The sequence below is a fragment of the Eumetopias jubatus genome, unplaced genomic scaffold, assembly GCF_037043125.1.
Source record: "Eumetopias jubatus isolate StellerSeaLion01/CBP00866 unplaced genomic scaffold, mEumJub1_p1.0 scaffold_7, whole genome shotgun sequence".
NCBI classification, from domain to species: domain Eukaryota; kingdom Metazoa; phylum Chordata; class Mammalia; order Carnivora; family Otariidae; genus Eumetopias; species Eumetopias jubatus.
The window spans coordinates 77,376,354-77,395,558 of record NW_028274813.1 but is presented as its reverse complement, the minus strand read 5'-3'; the positions used below and the strand labels follow the sequence as shown (position 1 = coordinate 77,395,558).

The window sequence follows — 19,205 nt, the reverse complement described above, 5'->3', positions numbered from 1 at the left end:
CCCATTCTTTGAAGGGGAATTTGATTTTGTAAAAAACCAAAAGTTACTGGATATTTATGGATAACACAAGGAAACCATCCAACTTGTATGCTGGAGAAGCAGAAGGAACCCGAATCCCAGCTCACAGTTGCCAAGAAACTCTACACGATGCAGGTGCAAATCATTTTTCCCCCTCTTTTAAATTCAGATTCATTAAAATATGTATTTTCAGAAGCCTCTAATGAAAATAAATTGAGTAATCAGGCTGGCTCACACAACTTATAGTAAAAAACGAGGTGCGATTTTTTTCAAGTAATGAGAATCTTTTTACATGCTAACAAGGGGTTCTGGAGACAATTCTAAAAGAGGATTCTCAGAAATAGTTTGAGTTATGGCACCAAATTTGGAGTATATTTATATTCTCCCAGGAAAACAACTTTCATCTGTGTTCTTTTCCCCAGGATTTGTTTATCAACAGCAGTGTTGATCTCCTTAGTTTCATTTGATTGCGGAGCCATCTTTAAACAATATTATTCAAAATAACTTGGCAAAATCACAAGAATTTCCTGAACATTAATGTCCCTTTCCTCTCCCAAAGAACCCTACCCTCCACCTGAACTTTTCTCTGGCCTCTGCTGAACCACAGAACTGAGGCAAAACATGGGTTTCCAGGGTAAAAAAAAGCTGCACAGGAACCCTGGCCTCCTTTACTGGGGGGCCCACTCTTCCCATTTCTTTGAAATTGCTTGGTGCTAAGAGGCTGCCTTCCACAATTTGTTTACTGTGCTCAGAGACAAACGTGTTTGAAAGAGGCGTCACAATTAGTAATGCCCTTAAGATTCAACTAATCTTGGAGATATTTATGTTGACCATTACAATCAGGGCCTATTTATTTCCTACATAATTAAAGAAGATTATTAATTCAGGATGGTTCCTGAGAAGTCATCTAGCTCCTTAGCCTGAGAACAGACAGGGTTAAATACTAGAAGTGTTTCCCTGGTGTAGCCTCATAGTCCCTGAGGGATCAGAAGGTAAATGCCTGAATGGGTGTTACTTGAGTTTAACCCTTCACCAGAGGCTTGTTATCCCTAGTTTACCTGCATCTGCTTTTGCCCACCCTCTTCAGTCTATTCTCTCCACAATGCAAATGGATTGAGCTTTAAAAAACAAACCTAATCATGTCACTTCCTTCTTTCCGAGCCCTCCAAAGCAGCACATTACTCTTAGGAAAAATACCAATATCTTCACCCTAGCCTATAAGGCTCTGTTTGATGAGACCCCTGCCTGACTCTGCAGCCTTGTTGCATGCCCCTCTGCCTCCCACTCTATGAACCAACCATGGGGGCCTCACAGTTCTTTGAATGTGTTACTCTCTCCCTCTCCAGGGTCTGTTCACTGCTGTTTCCTGAGCTCAGAATGCTCCTTTTCCACACCTTCCACCTGGTTTACTGTTACTCTCCCTTTAGATCTCAGCTAAAAAATGCCTTTCACTCCCCAAATCTTACTCACAAAGCAGGGCAGCCCCTGCCTGCCCCATTATACACTGGGGCTGCATATTTCAGAGCTATCCATTGGTAGCTCTTATCACAGTTTTAAAATTACACATTGCTATTGACTCATTTGTATATATCTCTCCTACTAGATTTTAAACTCCATGAGATCAGGGACTATATCATTTTATTCATTACTATATCCCCCTGGCACGTACTGGGCAATGAGTAAATCTTCACTGAGCAAACAAATGAATGTTTGGGCTAAGAATCTATATGTGCAAAGATCAAAGATCAAATATTAATGGGTTGGTGGAATTTGGTTGTAACAATGTACATATATATGTGTATATATATGTCTGTATTTGTTGATTTTTAAATGTTTACTCTAGTAACATGAAAGGGTAAGAGAGAATATAACTAGTTGATAAAGAGTGAGCACCATCCTATTTATCGGCTTATCCATTCTTCATTCATCTTTGTTCATTCAGATGTCACAAGATGGAAAAACATCCTTTTTATTTGAACAACTGGCATTATAAAATTTCCTTAGGAGAACAGTTTTGGTTGCAAGACTGTGATTAAAGATTTAGACTAAGAAGTGGGTCCCCTTCCCCTGACCCTTCCCTACTCCACCAAGCAGCGGCAGAAAAGTACAGTCCAGGCATATGGCTTTCTGACCATCTGACCTTTGCAGAGAAACTAGAGAAAACAGCAACTAACTCAGCTCTTTGGTGCGCTTAGGTGATCTCTCTTGTATACCAATTGTCACAACTTGTTTATTAACATGAATTATGTGACATTTTTATTTTTTTTAAAGATTTTATTTATTTTAGAGAGAAAGAGAACACATGAGAGCATGGGGAGGGGCAGAGGGAGAGGGAGAGAGAGAGAATCCTAAGCAGACTCTGGCCTGAGTGTGAGCCCACCTCGGGGCTCAATCTCACAACCCTGAGACCATGACCTGAGCTGAAACTGAGACTCAGACACTTAACCAACCGAGCCACCCAGGTACCCCTATGATGGGACATTTTTAAATGGAGACTACTAATAAGTATCTAACCTGGGGAAGTCTATGCTTTTGACTGATATATCTATATTATATCTATATTATAGATAACAGGAAGCAAAGTTGAAATTTTATTATAAACAATAACATATTTGATGTACACTCTTACTTTAATGGAAGACCATCCCACCTCTGCATGAAATAGAAAGAATAACTTAATTATTGACATCATGAGAGAAACAGTGATGCTGGAGAACAAAATATATGGACTGTTCTTCTTGTGCTCTGAATAAAAGATGTAATCGGATGCAATCATTTCATTAATACACACATGGCCCTGTGCTGAAAATACGAGGACCAGATGGTCAGGAGTGGCCTGAGATGAAATGAGATGGGTGTTTGCAGTTTAGCAACTAACTACCTAGCCCATATGGATTATACTAAGTACTTACAAAACCACAGGAACACATTTTCAGAATGAAATTCTGGCTTTATGTCCAGAAGCACCATTCCCAGCATGAGGAGAAAACCTATTTTATTGGGCTCCCGCAGGGCTGTTGTGCCTAAGAAGTTGGTGGTGGATATTACTGCACTAGTGCTCAAACCTGACTGCATATGGAATCACCTGGAGAGTTTTTTGTTGTTGTTGTTGTTGTTTTTAAATATCAGTGCATTGGGCTCCCCTCCAGAAACACTGCTTTAATTGGTCTGGGATACAACCTAGGCATTGGGATTTTCCAAAGCTCTCCAGGTGATCCTAACGTACAGTAAAGTTTAAGAACCATTGTGTTAATGTAATTCCTGTATTTCCACAAGTAGGACCACTTTACAGATCAATAAAAGAAGCAAGTACTTGTGTGGTGTGATTTGAGGAGGCTCAGAACATCCCTTACGCCCAAATAGCTGTTCTCTTCTTCTGTACAATGTTTGGGAAACTACCTAGAAAATTTCATTTCTTTGAATACAGGCTTTGCAAGTTAAATGAGGATAATTCCTCTGAGAAGGATAATACATTAAGTGGTTATCAGTTATTAACACCCTGGTATGCTTGTTTATCGGATTACTTTCCTTTATGGTGGTTGAGTAAGGGGTGGGGAGTGGGTGAGGTACACGGTGGGAGGCTCAAAAGTCACGAGGTTGAGGATTCCAGGGGAGTTCCAGGGATGGGAGGTATGACCAAAGGCCATCTATAGTCAAGGTGGGCTGATGATTTTATAACAAAAAGAGAACTTTGGTGTGAGATTTTGCAGGTCAGCGAAGATTGTGAACCGGATCAAATGGGCAAGTTGGGAGTCTGTGGTCTTGACAAATCCTTGGCTGACTATCAAAATACTGCAGTGAGGGGACTGAACATGCAGTGAGTAATGAGTGAGTGATAGCTTCTTTCCAGTCTCACCCCAGGTCCAGAAACAAGAGGCCTTCCATACCAGACTCGGATTTGGTGCCCAAAGGTGATCAGAAGGCAGCTAGGTAGACAAGAGCTAGAAAATCACAAAGGCCTCAGCGCTGGGTAATGCCTGAGCCCCCAGAGTCTTGGCAAAAAAACAGAAATTGGCTGATTTCAGAGGGTCAAGATAGCAGGCAACCAGGAGAATCCCAGTATGATTATGAAAGCAAGAAATAACCTTGAAAATAAGATCTTAGAGAAGATTCCTTTTGGGATAAGTATCAATTCCACATAATTATCTTGACCATGGATATGAAGCACCAGGATGAATCCAACTTTTAGCAGGAGCACACTGATATGGAAGACGTGCAAGAAGGGTGCATGAGAGAACTAACTTCTATTCTCCCAGTTTAACAAATGTGTCAGGGGCAGGTCCTACCCCACGTGCATCTCCCTTGTCATTTCCTCATCTCTTTTATGCAGCCTGGAAATGCACTCAGCTGGAAGCCCAGCTATATCCTCCTTGGCTGGGGTGCTGGCTGGACAGCAACAATGAGAGTGTGAAAAGGTGGGGGTGTCCAGACCCCAGGCAGGCTCTTCTGCACTGTAGCTGAATGACTTTTGAATAGTGTTGACTTAAAAGAAATCTCTTCCTGCAGGTTTAATAAGCCCCCCTGGGAAGCTCCTGATGTGAATGGGAATCACGACTTGACATAGATGTGAAAGATTATGTGTCAGCAGGGCTGATTCAATTCTAAATGGAGTGTTAATTTATTTGCTGTGATTTCACTCATCTGCTTTGGCCACAATGTCATATTACATTAATCCCTGAGATGTTACTACACATAGGTATATTCTCTATATACAGGGTGGGTGGGGAATGGGGAATTTGTACGTGTGGTTTTTAAAAAGGGAAATATACCCTTTTATTCAAAGGACTAACACACAGAAAATGTTCAATTTCCCCACTGTTTAGATACATGGTCTCCTGGGGCTAAGACACAGCTTCACATTTGGGATCATGAGATTGAGGAATAGTTCTGAAGGTAACAGGCTCTGGGAAGTCCTAAGCCACACAGCAAGCCACCATATTCAGGGCTACTTATAACTGTGGGTTGAACAGCTTTACTCCTACAGGAAACATTACTCTGTAAATTTTGTCTGGACAGCAAAAACAGAAGTACTTCCCTAAACATTTGGACTGGGGCCTATATGTGGGTAAGGAAGCACAAAAGAAAAAAAAGAGAGAGAGAGAAATCACTTCACAGCAAAGAGGAGTAGATTTCATTGGCCGCTTAGGTTTTTTAAGTCTCACAAGACAGGTTGGGTTTGCCCCCCCCAGAAGAAAATTCGATGGTTTCATTAGGAAACAGATGTATGTAGGCCACTGGGGGAGATAAAGCTCAGTTAATCTTAGCTGTTTGTGAATGAAATGTGGAGGACTTTAACACAAAAGCCAATCCCAAACTGAACGCAGTCCCTTCTGAGCCACACAAATCCTGGAGGCTACAGATGCTGGCGCTTCCCAGCATCTGTGTATGCAGGGCTGTGATCAGCCTCCTGGGCTGCCTTGCCTCTCTGATGGGGCAGCACAAGTCTTGGAAGCTCAGCAGCATTCCCTGGGTTAGTGCAGGGGGTGATGGGACCACAGTGAGTGAAAGCAGCACCAAGTCAGAGCAGGGGGCTGGTGGTTAGCAAAACAGCTTTTTAGTAAGGAGCGCAGGTGGCCCCAGGTGTGAAGGGACTTTCCCTTGGCAAAAGGGAACCCTTTCTCCTCTCAGTTTGAATGTAACTTATGATCACAGGGGAGCCAGGACCCACCTCTACTCAGGGAATGTGCTGGTCTCCCAGACTGAGGAGACTAGACAGCCAGAATAACCACCCTACTCCTTCAATGAATTTAAGTCTCCACAATGCTAAAGACACTGTGGAAAGTACCATGACCTATATAAGGCGTACCTTCTGCTCCCCAAGAATTTATAGTCCAGTAAAGGAGAGGACAATAGATTCACTTTCCTTCTTACACCTTCGACAAAGTGCCTGGTGGGGGTTTCCTTTACCAAATGTTTGAAGCTGCAAAGCTAACAGGTTCACCTGGGAATCTGTGGTTAAGAAGAGAATGAAATCCTAAACACATATAAGATTAAGAGCAAATCCAGATACACCCATGTAGTAAAATGAATCATTGTCAGTAACTCTCTATTCTCTCCTTATATTAGAATATTCATGCCCTTTGCTATGTGCCTTTACAGTTTTCTCCACCTAATTGTAGAAAATGTTTTTCCTGTTCTATTAATGGAAATTACTGTTTAGTAAGACATTGGCCTTTGCAAATCCAACAATCCAGGTATTACTTTCCTGTAGATACGTACTGGTTGGTATGTCCCCATGACCCAAACCAGTTTAATTCCTTTTTTCTTCTTCAAAGATCATATCTTCCATCCTTTGAAATTATTTGGTCTTCTCCTCTAGGACTCTTAAATAGCACTTTCTTCATAGTATTTCCTTACTTGTATGACTTTAGGCAATCCACCTAATCTGGGGGTCAATTTTAACATCTGTGAAACAAGGTGATAGGATCTTCTGATTTTTAGGACCCTCTCTGCCCTAATACTCACAGAAACAAGAATTCTCAACTTGTTACTGTTACCAGAAACACTGGCAAGAATTAAATTAAAATGCAGGTACTTAAACCTCACTTCCATAGATTTTAATTTAGAGATTTGGGGTGGACTCCAGTGTCTGTTTTTTTAATGCATATCCCCCAAATAGTCTAATGTACAAGAAGGTTTATTCTATGAGCTCATTGTTTTTCATCTAAAACCATGACTTTTGTAGAGGAAGATGAGTTTTAAATAAGAGCCAATGGAACAAACTTCCCAGTTGACTTAAATGGGGTCTTTGCTCAGAGGGGAATTGAGACAGTGAGAATCAGTGGGATGAGATAATGCTCTGAGGAAATTCAGAAGTGTCTGGCTCTACATAGAACCTCTCCATATTTAATGCAGCACTCTCGGGGCAAATTACTAATTGAATGTGGTGTTGATCAGGCTCAAAAAAGGAAATACAACATAGGAAGTAAAACAACTTATGAGTGATTTAAAAAAAATAAAACAGCTCCGGGCACCTGGGTGGCTCAGTTGGTTGGGTGTCCAGTTCTTGATTTCAGAGTCATGATCTCAGGGTCCTGGGATTAGTTCCACGATGGGCTCCCCGCTCAGCTGGGGGTCTGCTTGGGGGTTCTCTCTCTCCCTTTCCCTCCAGTCCTCTCCACTCACATTCTCTCTCTCTCTCTCAAATGAATAGATAAGTGTTTTTTTAAAAATAAAACAGCTCAGGGGCGCCTGGGTGGCTCAGTCGTTAAGCGTCTGCCTTCGGCTCAGGTCATGATCCCAGGGTCCTGGGATCGAACCCCGCATCGGGCTCCCTGCTCAGCGGGAAGCCTGCTTCTCCCTCTCCCACTCCCCCTGCTTGTGTTCCCTCTCTCGCTATGTCTCTGTCTGTCAAATAAATAAATAAAATCTTAAAAAAAAGGACCACGCATTTAAAAAAATAATAATAAAATAAAACAGTTCATTGTTTTCAAAGTGTGGCGGTGAGAAGGTTTTCATATAAAAACAGGCTACCAGATCTAACAGATGAGTCTTTTAAATTATAGCTTCTACGTATAGATGTTTTTGTGTGTTTATATGTGTGTTACCATGTTGAATCTATATGACATATTAAACTATTTTAAAATAACCAACTAATGTAGTCATAACTTAGTGTTTGAAAACTGCATTGTAAGAATATTTAAAATGTATTTCCTGCATTCTATGGTCTTAGGATCATCATCTTCAAGGGTTTGATAAAACCACATGTACAGAACATAATGATTTTGGGTTGTGCAGCTTATTTTAGGGCAGTTGAAGATGTTAGACAGATTTCCTATGGGACTGTCTCACTCATTCACCCCTGTCTAAGATCCTTTACTCCAAAAGTGTCTGCCAAAGGAGAGAATACAGGGAACCAGGGTCTAAGGAAGCAGGAAGGAAGTCTGAGAAAACCCAAAGTCTGAGCCGGGGGATCACCATTCCATCTGGAAGCGGACTGGATAATAGCATACACATCCAGCCTCATCTTTGTGTCTCTTCTCTGCCCAACAGGAAAGAAGGAGCACCTACCTTAGCCCTAATGTTCCACTTATACCCTATACCCTTCCCATTTTTAGTAGACTCTTTTACTTCTCTGCAGTGAAAAACTGCTTCCTTGGGGTAAAGATGTCTGGCCTAGGAGAAATCTCTCTGATCCCTCTTGCACTGAATATTGAGTTGTGCCTTGAAAGTCATTTAACACAAAAGTGCAGTGTGCGTGGACTCGAACCCATGCCTGGTACCCTTCCTCCCAGTCCCTGGGCCACTTGCTACCCAAACACCTTGGTTGCTCTAGAACTGAAAGCTCATAATGGTGTGATTTATGTAATACACTTATGTGCTATGATCCTTGTGGATAATGAAGGCTCCTACAATGAGTTAGCAACCCTTTTACAAAGTTGTGTTTTTCAAAGGCTGACAACCACTTACCCATTGTGCTTTGGGTACATTTATATGAATCACTCCCAACTACTGTGTCTCTTAATACTGACCCCTGAGCTAATTAGCAGCCTGGTGTGATTGTTTCTATTTTGTAGCAACCAATTAAGCAGTTGCTCTGGATAGAATGGACAACAAAATGTAAATTTAAAGACAGAAACCAAGATCTGTTAGTTGAGAGGAGAAAGCCAAGACCAGATAAGTGAAGTGAAGATGGGGTGAGGTTGTCATCGGTTTTGTTTCTGATAGTAGAGTACTGGGACTCCTTAAATTCAGATTCAGACCAAGTTTAACCTGAGATGTACACCCATTAGCAAATAAATAAACACATAAACAAACAAATAAATAGATATTAAAAAAAAAAAAACAGCAAAGCATCTGCGTTTGTGCTGGGGGAAGCCAGACCTTAAATCGTGGCCACCCACCAGCTCACGCGAGGCACTTCCTAAGTATAGACTTGTGTCCAGACCCCTTCCTCAGAAGCAGCTTCACACCTGCATTTAAGCTTTGGCCTAAATGGACTCTCCTCAAGCCTTCCTCATCCCAGCATCGGACCCACGGAGGCACCGAACTGCAGGCTCATTCTCCGCCACTCAGTCCTCTCCAAGGGAGATTTAAAAGTGTCCTACCGTCGCTTCCATTCACCTTCCCCCAACCAGCATCCCCATTTAGACAGGGAATTTTAGTGGTCTTCCGGAAGACAAAGAGCAAAAAGGTGAGGGACGCACGTAGGGAGGCCACACGACCTACTCCCGCTCCTCCCCACTCACCCACGCGTCTGCTCCCGGCTGCCCGTCCTCCTGCAGGGCACTGGCGGTCAGGTGAGGTTACCTGTGCGCTTCGAGAAGCCCCGAGGAGCGCTGCGATCCTTCCTCCCGAGGTCGCCCCACTCCCCGCCGGGCCCCCAGGACTCTTGCCCCCCTCTCCCCGCGCGCGCGTCCCCTGCCCCTCGGGCTCCAGCGCGCAGCGACAGCCGCACGCCGCGCTCGGCTCCCCTCCGCCGACCTGGCGTGACGCAGGCAGAGACTACTTAAGGGCGGATTAGAGGCGGCGGCCGCGGATTCCCGAGCCCGTCAGCCAGCTCCGCGCGCTCCGCCCGGGCCTCGCAGGCGGCAGTCCAGGGGCGCCCGGTGCCCGCTGAAGTGCCAGGTGCGGGGGCTGGTGCCCGGACCCTTCGCTGGCCCCCAACCCCGGGGGTGAGAGCTCTCTTGGGCGGGCGAGAGCTCGCGGACCTGCTCGCTGCCACCCCCGCCCCGCCCCTCTCCTGGGCATCCGCGGGCTCCGGACCTGATCCCGGGACGGCGCGGGAGGTTCGTGCCCGCTCTCGCGACCGCGCCAGCTGCCCCATCGGTCGGGGAGCGCTACGATTTCTTTTCTCATTTACCTCTTTTAAGTGCAATAAAAGGGAGAGGGGATTCCTGGATTTTTTTTTTTTTTTAATTTGTTTGCTTCTTTGATCCGGGGTCAAACGCTCCCAGTCGGGAGGTGCGGCCCAGGGAGGGGCCAGGAGCGGGAACGTGCCCGGTGCTGCCCAGTCTTTGTCTGCTGCCTCCGGATGCACAGCGATGGGGGAATGGACCATCTTGGAGAGGCTGCTGGAAGCCGCGGTGCAGCAGCACTCCACTATGATCGGGAGGTAAGGGCGCTGAGCCGGCAGTCAGCGGGCCCCGTCGGGCGACCCCCGGGAGTCCCTTCTTACGTCCCAACCGAGCCCCGACAGCCCCCAGCCCATCCACTGCCCTCTTCCCATCCTCTTCCGTCCGTGCGCCTGTGTCCCTGTTTAACTGAGCACCCCGTGTCCAGTGATGCTCCCCTCCCCCAGCTGCTCCTGATCAGCTCTCCATCCCTTCCCGCTGAAGCACCACCGGGGGGTTGACTCTTCTCCCCTTAGAAAAGGAGTTGTTGGCTCAGTCGTGGTACCCCCACTCTCCGGAGTCAGAGCCAATCTCCATCAGGTTCCCTAAATAGAATCTACAAGGAAGGCAGGGTTGTGTTTGGACAGAGAAGGGCAAATGGGGAGATGGATTTGCTCTTCGGAGCAGATGTATCTTTCCCCCAAAAACATTTATTAAACTAAACTGATTTGGCTGTTAAAACTTACAGTATCAGAATCCCCCACTCCCAGTTGATACTTTTGTGTCTTTATATATAAAGAGACATATATTCATATGTATATACACTGTGTATATATCTATGTATATATGTGGATAGATATCATAGCTATCCGTTTATATAAAGGCTTAAGTTCAATATTTACACTGAGGGTAAACTAAATATCCACTTGGGATAGTTATATGCACACTCTGTATATAACTTTGAAACACGTACTCTCTGTTCAGATATTCCATGTGCATTTGCCATATCCAGAGTGAAGGTGTGTGTCTCTTGCCTCTGTACATTCCATGTATACAGGTGAAATCTATCTGTTGCAATACACCATGTCCAGTGTATGGAGGTATATACACTTGAGACCCTTGTAATATGAAGTGTTCTCAGTCTACCAGCAAAAAGATTTCCTAGATTCCCAGCTCAGTACCACACAGGGATGGACAGCTCCCCAGTCAAAGGACTGGCAAACATAAGGAGCAGGGAAAGGAGGAGCAGGCGTTTCCCAAGTCAGTGACTCAGCCCTTGAGACCTTTCTCCCTCCCTCTTTCCCTGCTCAGGATCCTGTTGACTGTGGTGGTGATCTTCCGGATCCTCATTGTGGCCATTGTGGGGGAGACGGTGTACGATGATGAGCAGACCATGTTTGTGTGCAACACCCTGCAGCCCGGCTGTAACCAGGCCTGCTATGACCGCGCCTTCCCTATCTCCCACATTCGTTACTGGGTCTTCCAGATCATAATGGTGTGTACCCCCAGTCTCTGCTTCATCACCTACTCTGTGCACCAGTCTGCTAAACAGCGAGAACGCCGCTACTCTACAGTCTTCCTAGCCCTGGACAGGGAACCCCCTGAGTCCATGGGGGGTCCTGGAGGAACTGGGAGTGGAGTCAGTGGTGGTGGCAAACGAGAAGATAAGAAGTTGCAAAATGCCATTGTCAATGGGGTGCTGCAGAACACAGAGAACACCAGCAAGGAGATGGAGCCCGATTGTTTAGAGGTTAAGGAGCTGACCCCACACCCATCAGGGCTGCGCACTGCAGCGCGATCCAAGCTCCGAAGGCAGGAAGGCATCTCCCGCTTCTATATTATCCAAGTGGTGTTCAGAAATGCCCTGGAGATTGGGTTTCTGGTGGGCCAATATTTTCTCTATGGCTTCAGTGTCCCAGGGTTGTATGAGTGTGACCGCTACCCCTGCATCAAGGAAGTAGAATGTTATGTGTCCCGGCCTACCGAGAAGACTGTCTTTCTAGTGTTCATGTTTGCTGTGAGTGGCATCTGTGTTGTGCTCAACCTGGCTGAACTCAACCACCTAGGATGGCGCAAGATCAAGCTGGCTGTGCGAGGGGCCCAGGCCAAGAGGAAGTCTGTCTATGAGATCCGCAACAAGGACCTGCCCCGAGTCAGTGTTCCCAATTTTGGCAGGACTCAGTCCAGTGACTCCGCCTATGTGTGAAGGGGCAGGTTTGGGGAAGGCCTGGGGAATGAAAAGGAGCCCCGAGGCAGATGACTGCTCGGAGAGTGATTGCATCTGCCCTCATTTACTATTGAGATGTAGGATAAGACTGGATAAGAGAAGACCTTGCATCAATGGGAGAGGAGAGAAAGTAGAACCATTACCACACGTCAGGTCACACCATTGGTTCCAACAGAAACCATTGGGTTAGAGTGAGGAGAAGGATGAGTGGGGCTTCTTTGGGCCCTCTTCATTTATGGCCTAGTCTGACCCTAATAACAGTGTACTTGAACAGCTACCAAGTAGGACTTAGCTCTGCTGAGCTCTATATCCTGGTGAATGGCGTGAGACAAATACTTCATTGGTACAAAATTTGTGACCTATCTCAACACATCCCTTCATCCCAGGCTGCAGGACAAACATCCCTGAGGCATCTTCCATGTACCTACCCCATCAGCATGCACCTCTCCCTCAACCCAGGATAGCATGCCAGCTTTTTTTTCTGAATCTGGCCTTACAGTAGACCTAATATGGTTTATCTGCAAGCTAGAGGGAATTACAGGGGGGGTGATTTTGGAGAATGGCCATGGCAGAGGTTTGCATTAAAGCTCCATCTGACTAGCCCTTAGTCATTATGAAAACCTTCGGAATGTCTCAGTATTTCCAATTTTCTAACTCAAACTGCACTGGTGCTGTTTCTTAGGGGCAGGGGTTGGGTGGGAGGGAGGGGATTGCAATATGCAGCTATAACACTTCTGTGAAATGGTTGTTGCACAGTTAGGCATGTGGTTATGAGCTTTGGGATATTTCTGCCTTCCAGCTTGTGGACTTTGGCTAGCATTAAAAATATTTTGTCGCTGTTGTTAATATCAAGGGTGTCTACTTGAGCCACAGAATTTCTAACTGGTGTATTTCATTCATTTTCTTACATAGTTTCATTGTGCAACACAGCTGCACTTCATTTTGCCATGGTTTGAATTTATCTGTGTGCTCACACCAGAGACCTTAATCAGCCCATGTGAATTCCAATTTATTATTTTATCAGTTATTTCTGCAACACACACACGAGCCCTAGCTTGAGAAACCTGCAATGAAACACTATTGGCTAACATGTGTTTACTGATGTTTATTTGAGACATATACCAAAGGTTCAAAAACCTATTTCTTCGGACTGTGAATATGTTTTGTTCTCTTTGCTCTTATTTATTTAAGTGCCATACACTACCTTTCACTTCCACTGTGTATTTAGTTCAAGCATTGGCCAAGAATAATATTTGGATAATTGCTTTTATGAAGCCCTCCATTTCCTTTGCATTATCATTTATGATTTTTGATTTAGGTATGGACATGATGTAACACACAACTGAGGATTTGTTTAAATAAAGTTCTTGCCTTTTTTTGTAACCTGGGAAGAGTCTGCATTTTTCTACTTTGATTGGGGTTTCTATTTATTTAAATACATGTTCACAAATGTTTTGTTGCATGTTCAAAAGAGCAGACATCGGGGGCAGGAAGTGAGGAATGGATGACCGATAAAGTCCAATCAGCCACTAACAGATGAGTAGAGGCTGGTACATTTTGGAATGCTTAGAAGAGTGTGATGAGACATTCAGATAGTAGTATTTACTAAGTCCATTCCATTGTAGCCCAAGATTTCTCTGCTTGTCTAGGGATATTTCTTGTAATAAAATGCCAATACTCTATCCTATTAGCTCATTCCAGGAGTAGAATATTTTTTTCCTTTCCATAGTTCTTTTCTGCCATGGATTGTCACATCTGGCAGGTATGCTGTGCTCCCCATCATCTCTTTAAGGTCTGATGTTTAAAATGATGCTAACATCATAGTCAAACAGAACGTTCTAGACCAGCACTGCCCAATATAAATTTGTGAAATGATGGAAATTTCTACTCTGTGTTGCTCAATATGGGTACAACTAGCTACATGTGGCTATTGACTCTTAAAGTGTGGCTAGTACAACTGAATGACTGAATTTCTCACTTCATTTAATCTTAATTAATTTAAATAGCCATATATGGTTAGTTGTTACTGTCTTATACAGCACCGTTTTAGACTTTCAGTCAATCATTTCTTGTTGGATTCTTTCAAAGGAAACTGATCCTCTGCTTATAGGTCATAAGATATTGCTTTTTAGTCACACATTTCACTATGATTTTTGGCATTTTCTCTCTACATGTGGTCCCATTAGCTCAGGAGGCTAATGTTCTTCCTCCAGTACTTTAATGCTATTCACCTTATTCCAGTGAGCACTTGGTCTGAACATTGTGAAGCAACATAGAATTTCCTGGATTATTGTTTTTCAAATACAATTGTGGCACCCTTTAATGATAGCAGAACAGATGCCAATTTTAGAATGAAAATATGTTTATTTCAACCTATAGGTTTCCATCTGCAGTATAAATAGGCAGTTGAAAATGATTATCCTTGAGTAAAGAAACAGATCCTCCTCTGTTTTCTGTTTGGTGAGCTAAAAATGTTTTAAGACACCTCCCAGAGATGGAGGAAGAGTGTTGTTTGAGAGCTCTTAGCATATGCTTGGGTGTGAAAGAAGTAGGAATCTGTGTGGAAAACAAGGGCTGTTGTATTTATGCTGTGATATAAGATTAGAAGAACGATAGTGTATCAGTGGGGCTGATCTATTTCAGTTCTTTGATGTTTCCAAACACCCACAAATGGAAAGATTATTAATTCACTTGTCAGAAGTGGAGGGGGGGAATACACCTTCCTCTGGGCATATAGAGTCATCCCTCAGAATGACTGATGTATGTCAGTTTGATTCTGTTGCTTTCCACTTAATGAAGAAAATATACCGATGATTTGATGGTTCACATAGCTGTGTGATGGATGTGACCTTAATCTAGATGTACTTTGTGAGAGGACAGCACCAATATATTCTCTTAGATTTAAGAGCCTTTTGGTGAACTGCAGGCCCTTTTGGCCTGCGTATGAGTGTGTGTATATGTGTGTGTGTGTGTGTGTGTTTGTGTGCACGTGCGCACATTGGTAGGGATAATAGGTGCCAATCTATGAACTGGATTTAAAAATTTGGAGAATACCCTGGACAGACTGAAGTTACTTAGTCTGGGAAAAGAAAAGCTGAAAAATACAGAATTTATAATTTTTAAATCTCAGATATTTAAAGGATTAAAAAAAGGGGGGATAACAGCTGTGCTCTCTAACCTCTGAGGACAGAGACAAAGGACTGTATTTAAAAATTGAGAGTGCAGGAAGTTAGGAAAGGACCAGAAAGAACATGGTTTCTCCTTTACCTCTCCTTTTTTTTTAGAGAGAGAGAGTGCACACGGGGGAGGGGGGATTGAGCAGGCGCGTTGGGGCAAAGGGAGAGAGAGAGAGAGAGAGAGAGAGAACCCCAAGCAGGCTCCATGCCCAGAGAGGAGTCCCGACCGGGGCTTGATGCTGGGCTTAGTCTCATGACCCCGAGATCATGACCTGAGCTGCAATCAAGAGTCAGACACTTCACTGACTGAACCCAGGAGACCCTGCTTTTTTTTTTTTTTAAGACTGTTTTTCTGCAGGGAATACTTGTCCCACCACCTACTTTCACTGAATTTTCCTGTTCACCCATTAAAAACCAGCTTGAGTGTCCACTTACACAGGAACCCGTACTAAATTCTTCTCCAGGCTGACTTAGTGACCTTGCACTGAGCCTTCATAAAATTCAGTGTTAAGAGCTGCATGGAGATGAGACACCTCTCAAGCAGTATGTGGCTCCTTGACGGTAGGAACTAGGCCTTACACACGGCAGCCATATGTGACATTTATTGTCAGTCTTCCATCTGGGAACAGTCTTATAGACTCAGAGTGTATGAAAACTAAAAACATCCTGTGAAGACATGAAGTCAAGTCCTTTATGATATGGTTGAAGAACCCCAACAATCTAAAATCAAGACGGTGGGTTTCTTGGAAAATGGTATGATCATTCATCTTGGAGGATTGGAATATTTAAGAAATGATATTTAGATTGGTTTTACTTTCTTTATATTTTGCCAAGTGTGTTTTTTGTTGTTGTTGTTTTGGTGGTTTTTTTGTTTATTTACTGCTGCTGCTACCGTAACAAAATATTATAGACTCGATGGCTCAGATAACAAAAATGTATTTTCTCACAGTTCTAGGAGTCTAGATGTCCAAGATCAAGGTGTCAACAGGTTTGACTTTTTCCAAAGGCCTTTGTCCTTGGTTTGCAGGTGGCCCCCTTGTTGTGTATTTTTGCATCACATGGTCTTTCCTCAACGCACATGGGTGAATCCCTGATGTCTCTCTGTGGGTCTAAATTTTCTCGTCTTGTGAGGACACTAGTCAGATTAGATGAGAGCCCACCCCAATGGTCTCATTTTAACTTAATCACCTCTTGAAAGGTCCTGTCTCAAAATACAGTCACATTCTGACCTGGGGGAACACAATTCAGCCTATAATACTAAGTGTTTTCAAACTTTTAGGTACACTTATGGTTAGAGGGGCTGTATAATTTATTGCACAAAATGGGATACCTTAGAGAGGGAAAAGGGGCAGGATAGCTGATTGAATGGCAAGCCAGAACAATGGATGTAAACTGGATCTGTCCTGAGCAAACCAAGACATGTAGATACCTCATTTAAGACAATAAATGGCCATTGAGCTCCTGTTCCAGGGCCTGGAAGCCTGGAGATAATAATAACCTGCCTCGGCTCTTGAGAAGGGCTGTTGAAGCTACATCCCCAACAAAAAGATGAAAATTTATGTCAATAATAATGGGAAACTAGTATTTAAAAAAAAAAAAAACAATGTCTTTCGTCCATTCCTGACCACCTGGATTAGAATCTCCAATGCGGGAGCCTAGCCATCAGGATTTTTTTATTTTCCATACCCAGGGTATTCTAATGCATGGTCAGGGCTGAAAACAACTGAGTCAGAGACATGAGCATAAAATGATGAGAATCAGATATTTGGAGGGGAAATTAGGAAGGGAGGAAAAGGGCAGTATGAGGTTCTCCCAACAGAGCCGCCTTTGTTTATGTTGTATGTGAAGTTAGTGATGAAAAGTTATAGATGGAAGACTAACAACAATTCTCAAGTCTTCTGGAGTGGAAGCAGTGGCCATGGTCATGAGAGGGCCTGACTGAGGGTAAATCCTGGAGTCGACAGAAGAGAAGGAGCCAGGATGAAGGTCGGAATAGAGCTGGCTAGCAGAAGATAGTTGCAAAGTGGTATCATAAAGTTAAGGGGGGCAGAATCTCCCGGAAGAAGATCTGCTATTCCTTCAATTCAATTTAAAAAATAGCTAAATAAAAGCTAGATAAAAGCCTCGAAAAACTCCATTAGATTTGGTGAGTGAGTGGGTTGTGAGAAAGTAGAAACAGTGAGCACAGACTATCCTTTGCCTGAGCTACTTCCAGATCTCCCGCAGCTTCGATGGAAGCAATTAAAATTCGAGCAAAGGGTAAATCATCAGTCCTGTCTCAGCTAGGGCTCTGATATTCAGGCAGGCATGGCTAGCCAGCTCTGTCACCACTCAAAGGCTATGCTCATTTAGAAGATTATTGCACACCAGCTAGATCGACCTGGTGGAACCAAGCCCAAATGAGTAGTTGTGGCTAAAATGTACTCAGCTTTGAGCCTTGAGGGCTGTAGGCAAGGTCAGTGCATAAATCTGGAGATCTCTGAGGAACACAGATGCCAAGTATCAGTGCATTACTGCTGTGAATGAAATCCATTATTCACCCAAGACAGAGTTCTAAGTCTCGGTGGCAAATGGAGTCGTGTAGAATGGACCAGTTCTCTCTGGCTCCAAAGACCACAGATGCTCTCTCAAACAGATAAATAAAGGATCTATCATCTATAATTACACTCCAAATCCGAAGTTCCCAACCCCTTCCATGAAAGTCCCAATCTCAACGGTGGCAAATGGAGTCGTGTAGAATGGACCAGTTCTCTCTGGCTCCAAAGACCACAGATGCTCTCTCAAACAGATAAATAAAGGATCTATCATCTATAATTACACTCCAAATCCGAAGTTCCCAACCCCTTCCATGAAAGTCCCAATCTCCAAAACCAACAAGCAACAGAAAGTCATTCAATCCAATTCAGTGCTTTCTTGAACTTCAAGGGTGTGCAAGGGCCTGGACCAGATGTTAAAGGACATATAGACAGGTGTGATGCACTTCCTACACCCACAGGGCCTGCAGCCTACCTGAGCAAAATGAGACAACTTCATAAGACAGAGTTTGAACTGTGCCTTACTCAAGGCTCAAAGTATTCTGAGATCCAAGGAGGGAGATATCACATCCAATGTGTGTGTGTGTGTGTGTGTGTGTGTGTGTATGTGTTTGGGTAGAGGGTGTGGAGCAGAAAAACTTCACCAAGATGGCACTGTAATGGGTCTCCTGGAAGAAGAGAGAAGTAGGTAGGGACCAATATAAATGTTCTCCTCTGGCAGAGAAGCCTAAGGATACATGAGGGATTTTGTTTTTGCCTGGATTTCACAGAGAAGTAGTGGGAGGTGGGTTTGGGAAATGAGCAAACTGTATTATACACCAAGCAAAGAAAGCCACAGTGAATCAGGTAGACAATGTGAAGGCCCCCGCTTCAACAAAACTCCTTAATGTCACATTTTGAGCACTTCCAGGTCCCCAGGCATCAGCCACACTGTTCCTGCCTGACGATGCAGAGATCCCATTTCAGGATCAGCTTTGATTTGGAAAACACATTTCAATTTCAAACAGTAAGGGATTGGAGCAAATATTGAGGGTGATGGTTGGGGATTTGGCAGCATGGCCCCATTAACATTAGTGGGGGTTAGTCTGCTAAATCCCAGACACAGAACAGAATCCTTATGTTTATTCACCAAGAGTGACCTTTCTGCTGTAAATTGATACAATATTTCAGAATCACTTAGAACCAGTTAAGCTTTGTAGCATCTCCCTGTCCTAAAAGGGAAATCTTTCTGAAAATTGCTGCTGCGTGCACTGAAATGTCTGTATTTTTGAGCAACTCTGGCCAGTAGGAACATATAGGCACCTAAATATAGATTTGGTGAATGTTGATACCTCTGAGACATTTGATCTAGGGAACTTTATCTGCTATACCTGTCTCCAGGTAGCTGACAAGTTTTTTGCAAATAATTTTTTTAAAAGTTCTCCATTTTTTCATAATTTTCTTCTTTCTTCCCTTCATATTTTTATTTTCCAATGAC

The 19,205-nt window shown here is 43.8% G+C and overlaps 1 protein-coding gene across 1 annotated transcript; it reads left to right on the top strand.

Annotated features, from left to right (window-relative positions):
- Positions 1 to 9,893: 9,893 nt before the first annotated feature.
- GJD2 (gap junction protein delta 2) lies at positions 9,894 to 11,997 on the top strand. Its single transcript, XM_028119399.2, has 2 exons — positions 9,894 to 10,072; positions 11,103 to 11,997. The coding sequence occupies exons 1-2, from the start codon at positions 10,002 to 10,004 to the stop codon at positions 11,995 to 11,997; spliced, it is 966 nt and encodes a 321-aa protein (XP_027975200.1). The 5' UTR covers positions 9,894 to 10,001.
- The last annotated feature ends 7,208 nt before the right edge of the window (positions 11,998 to 19,205 follow it).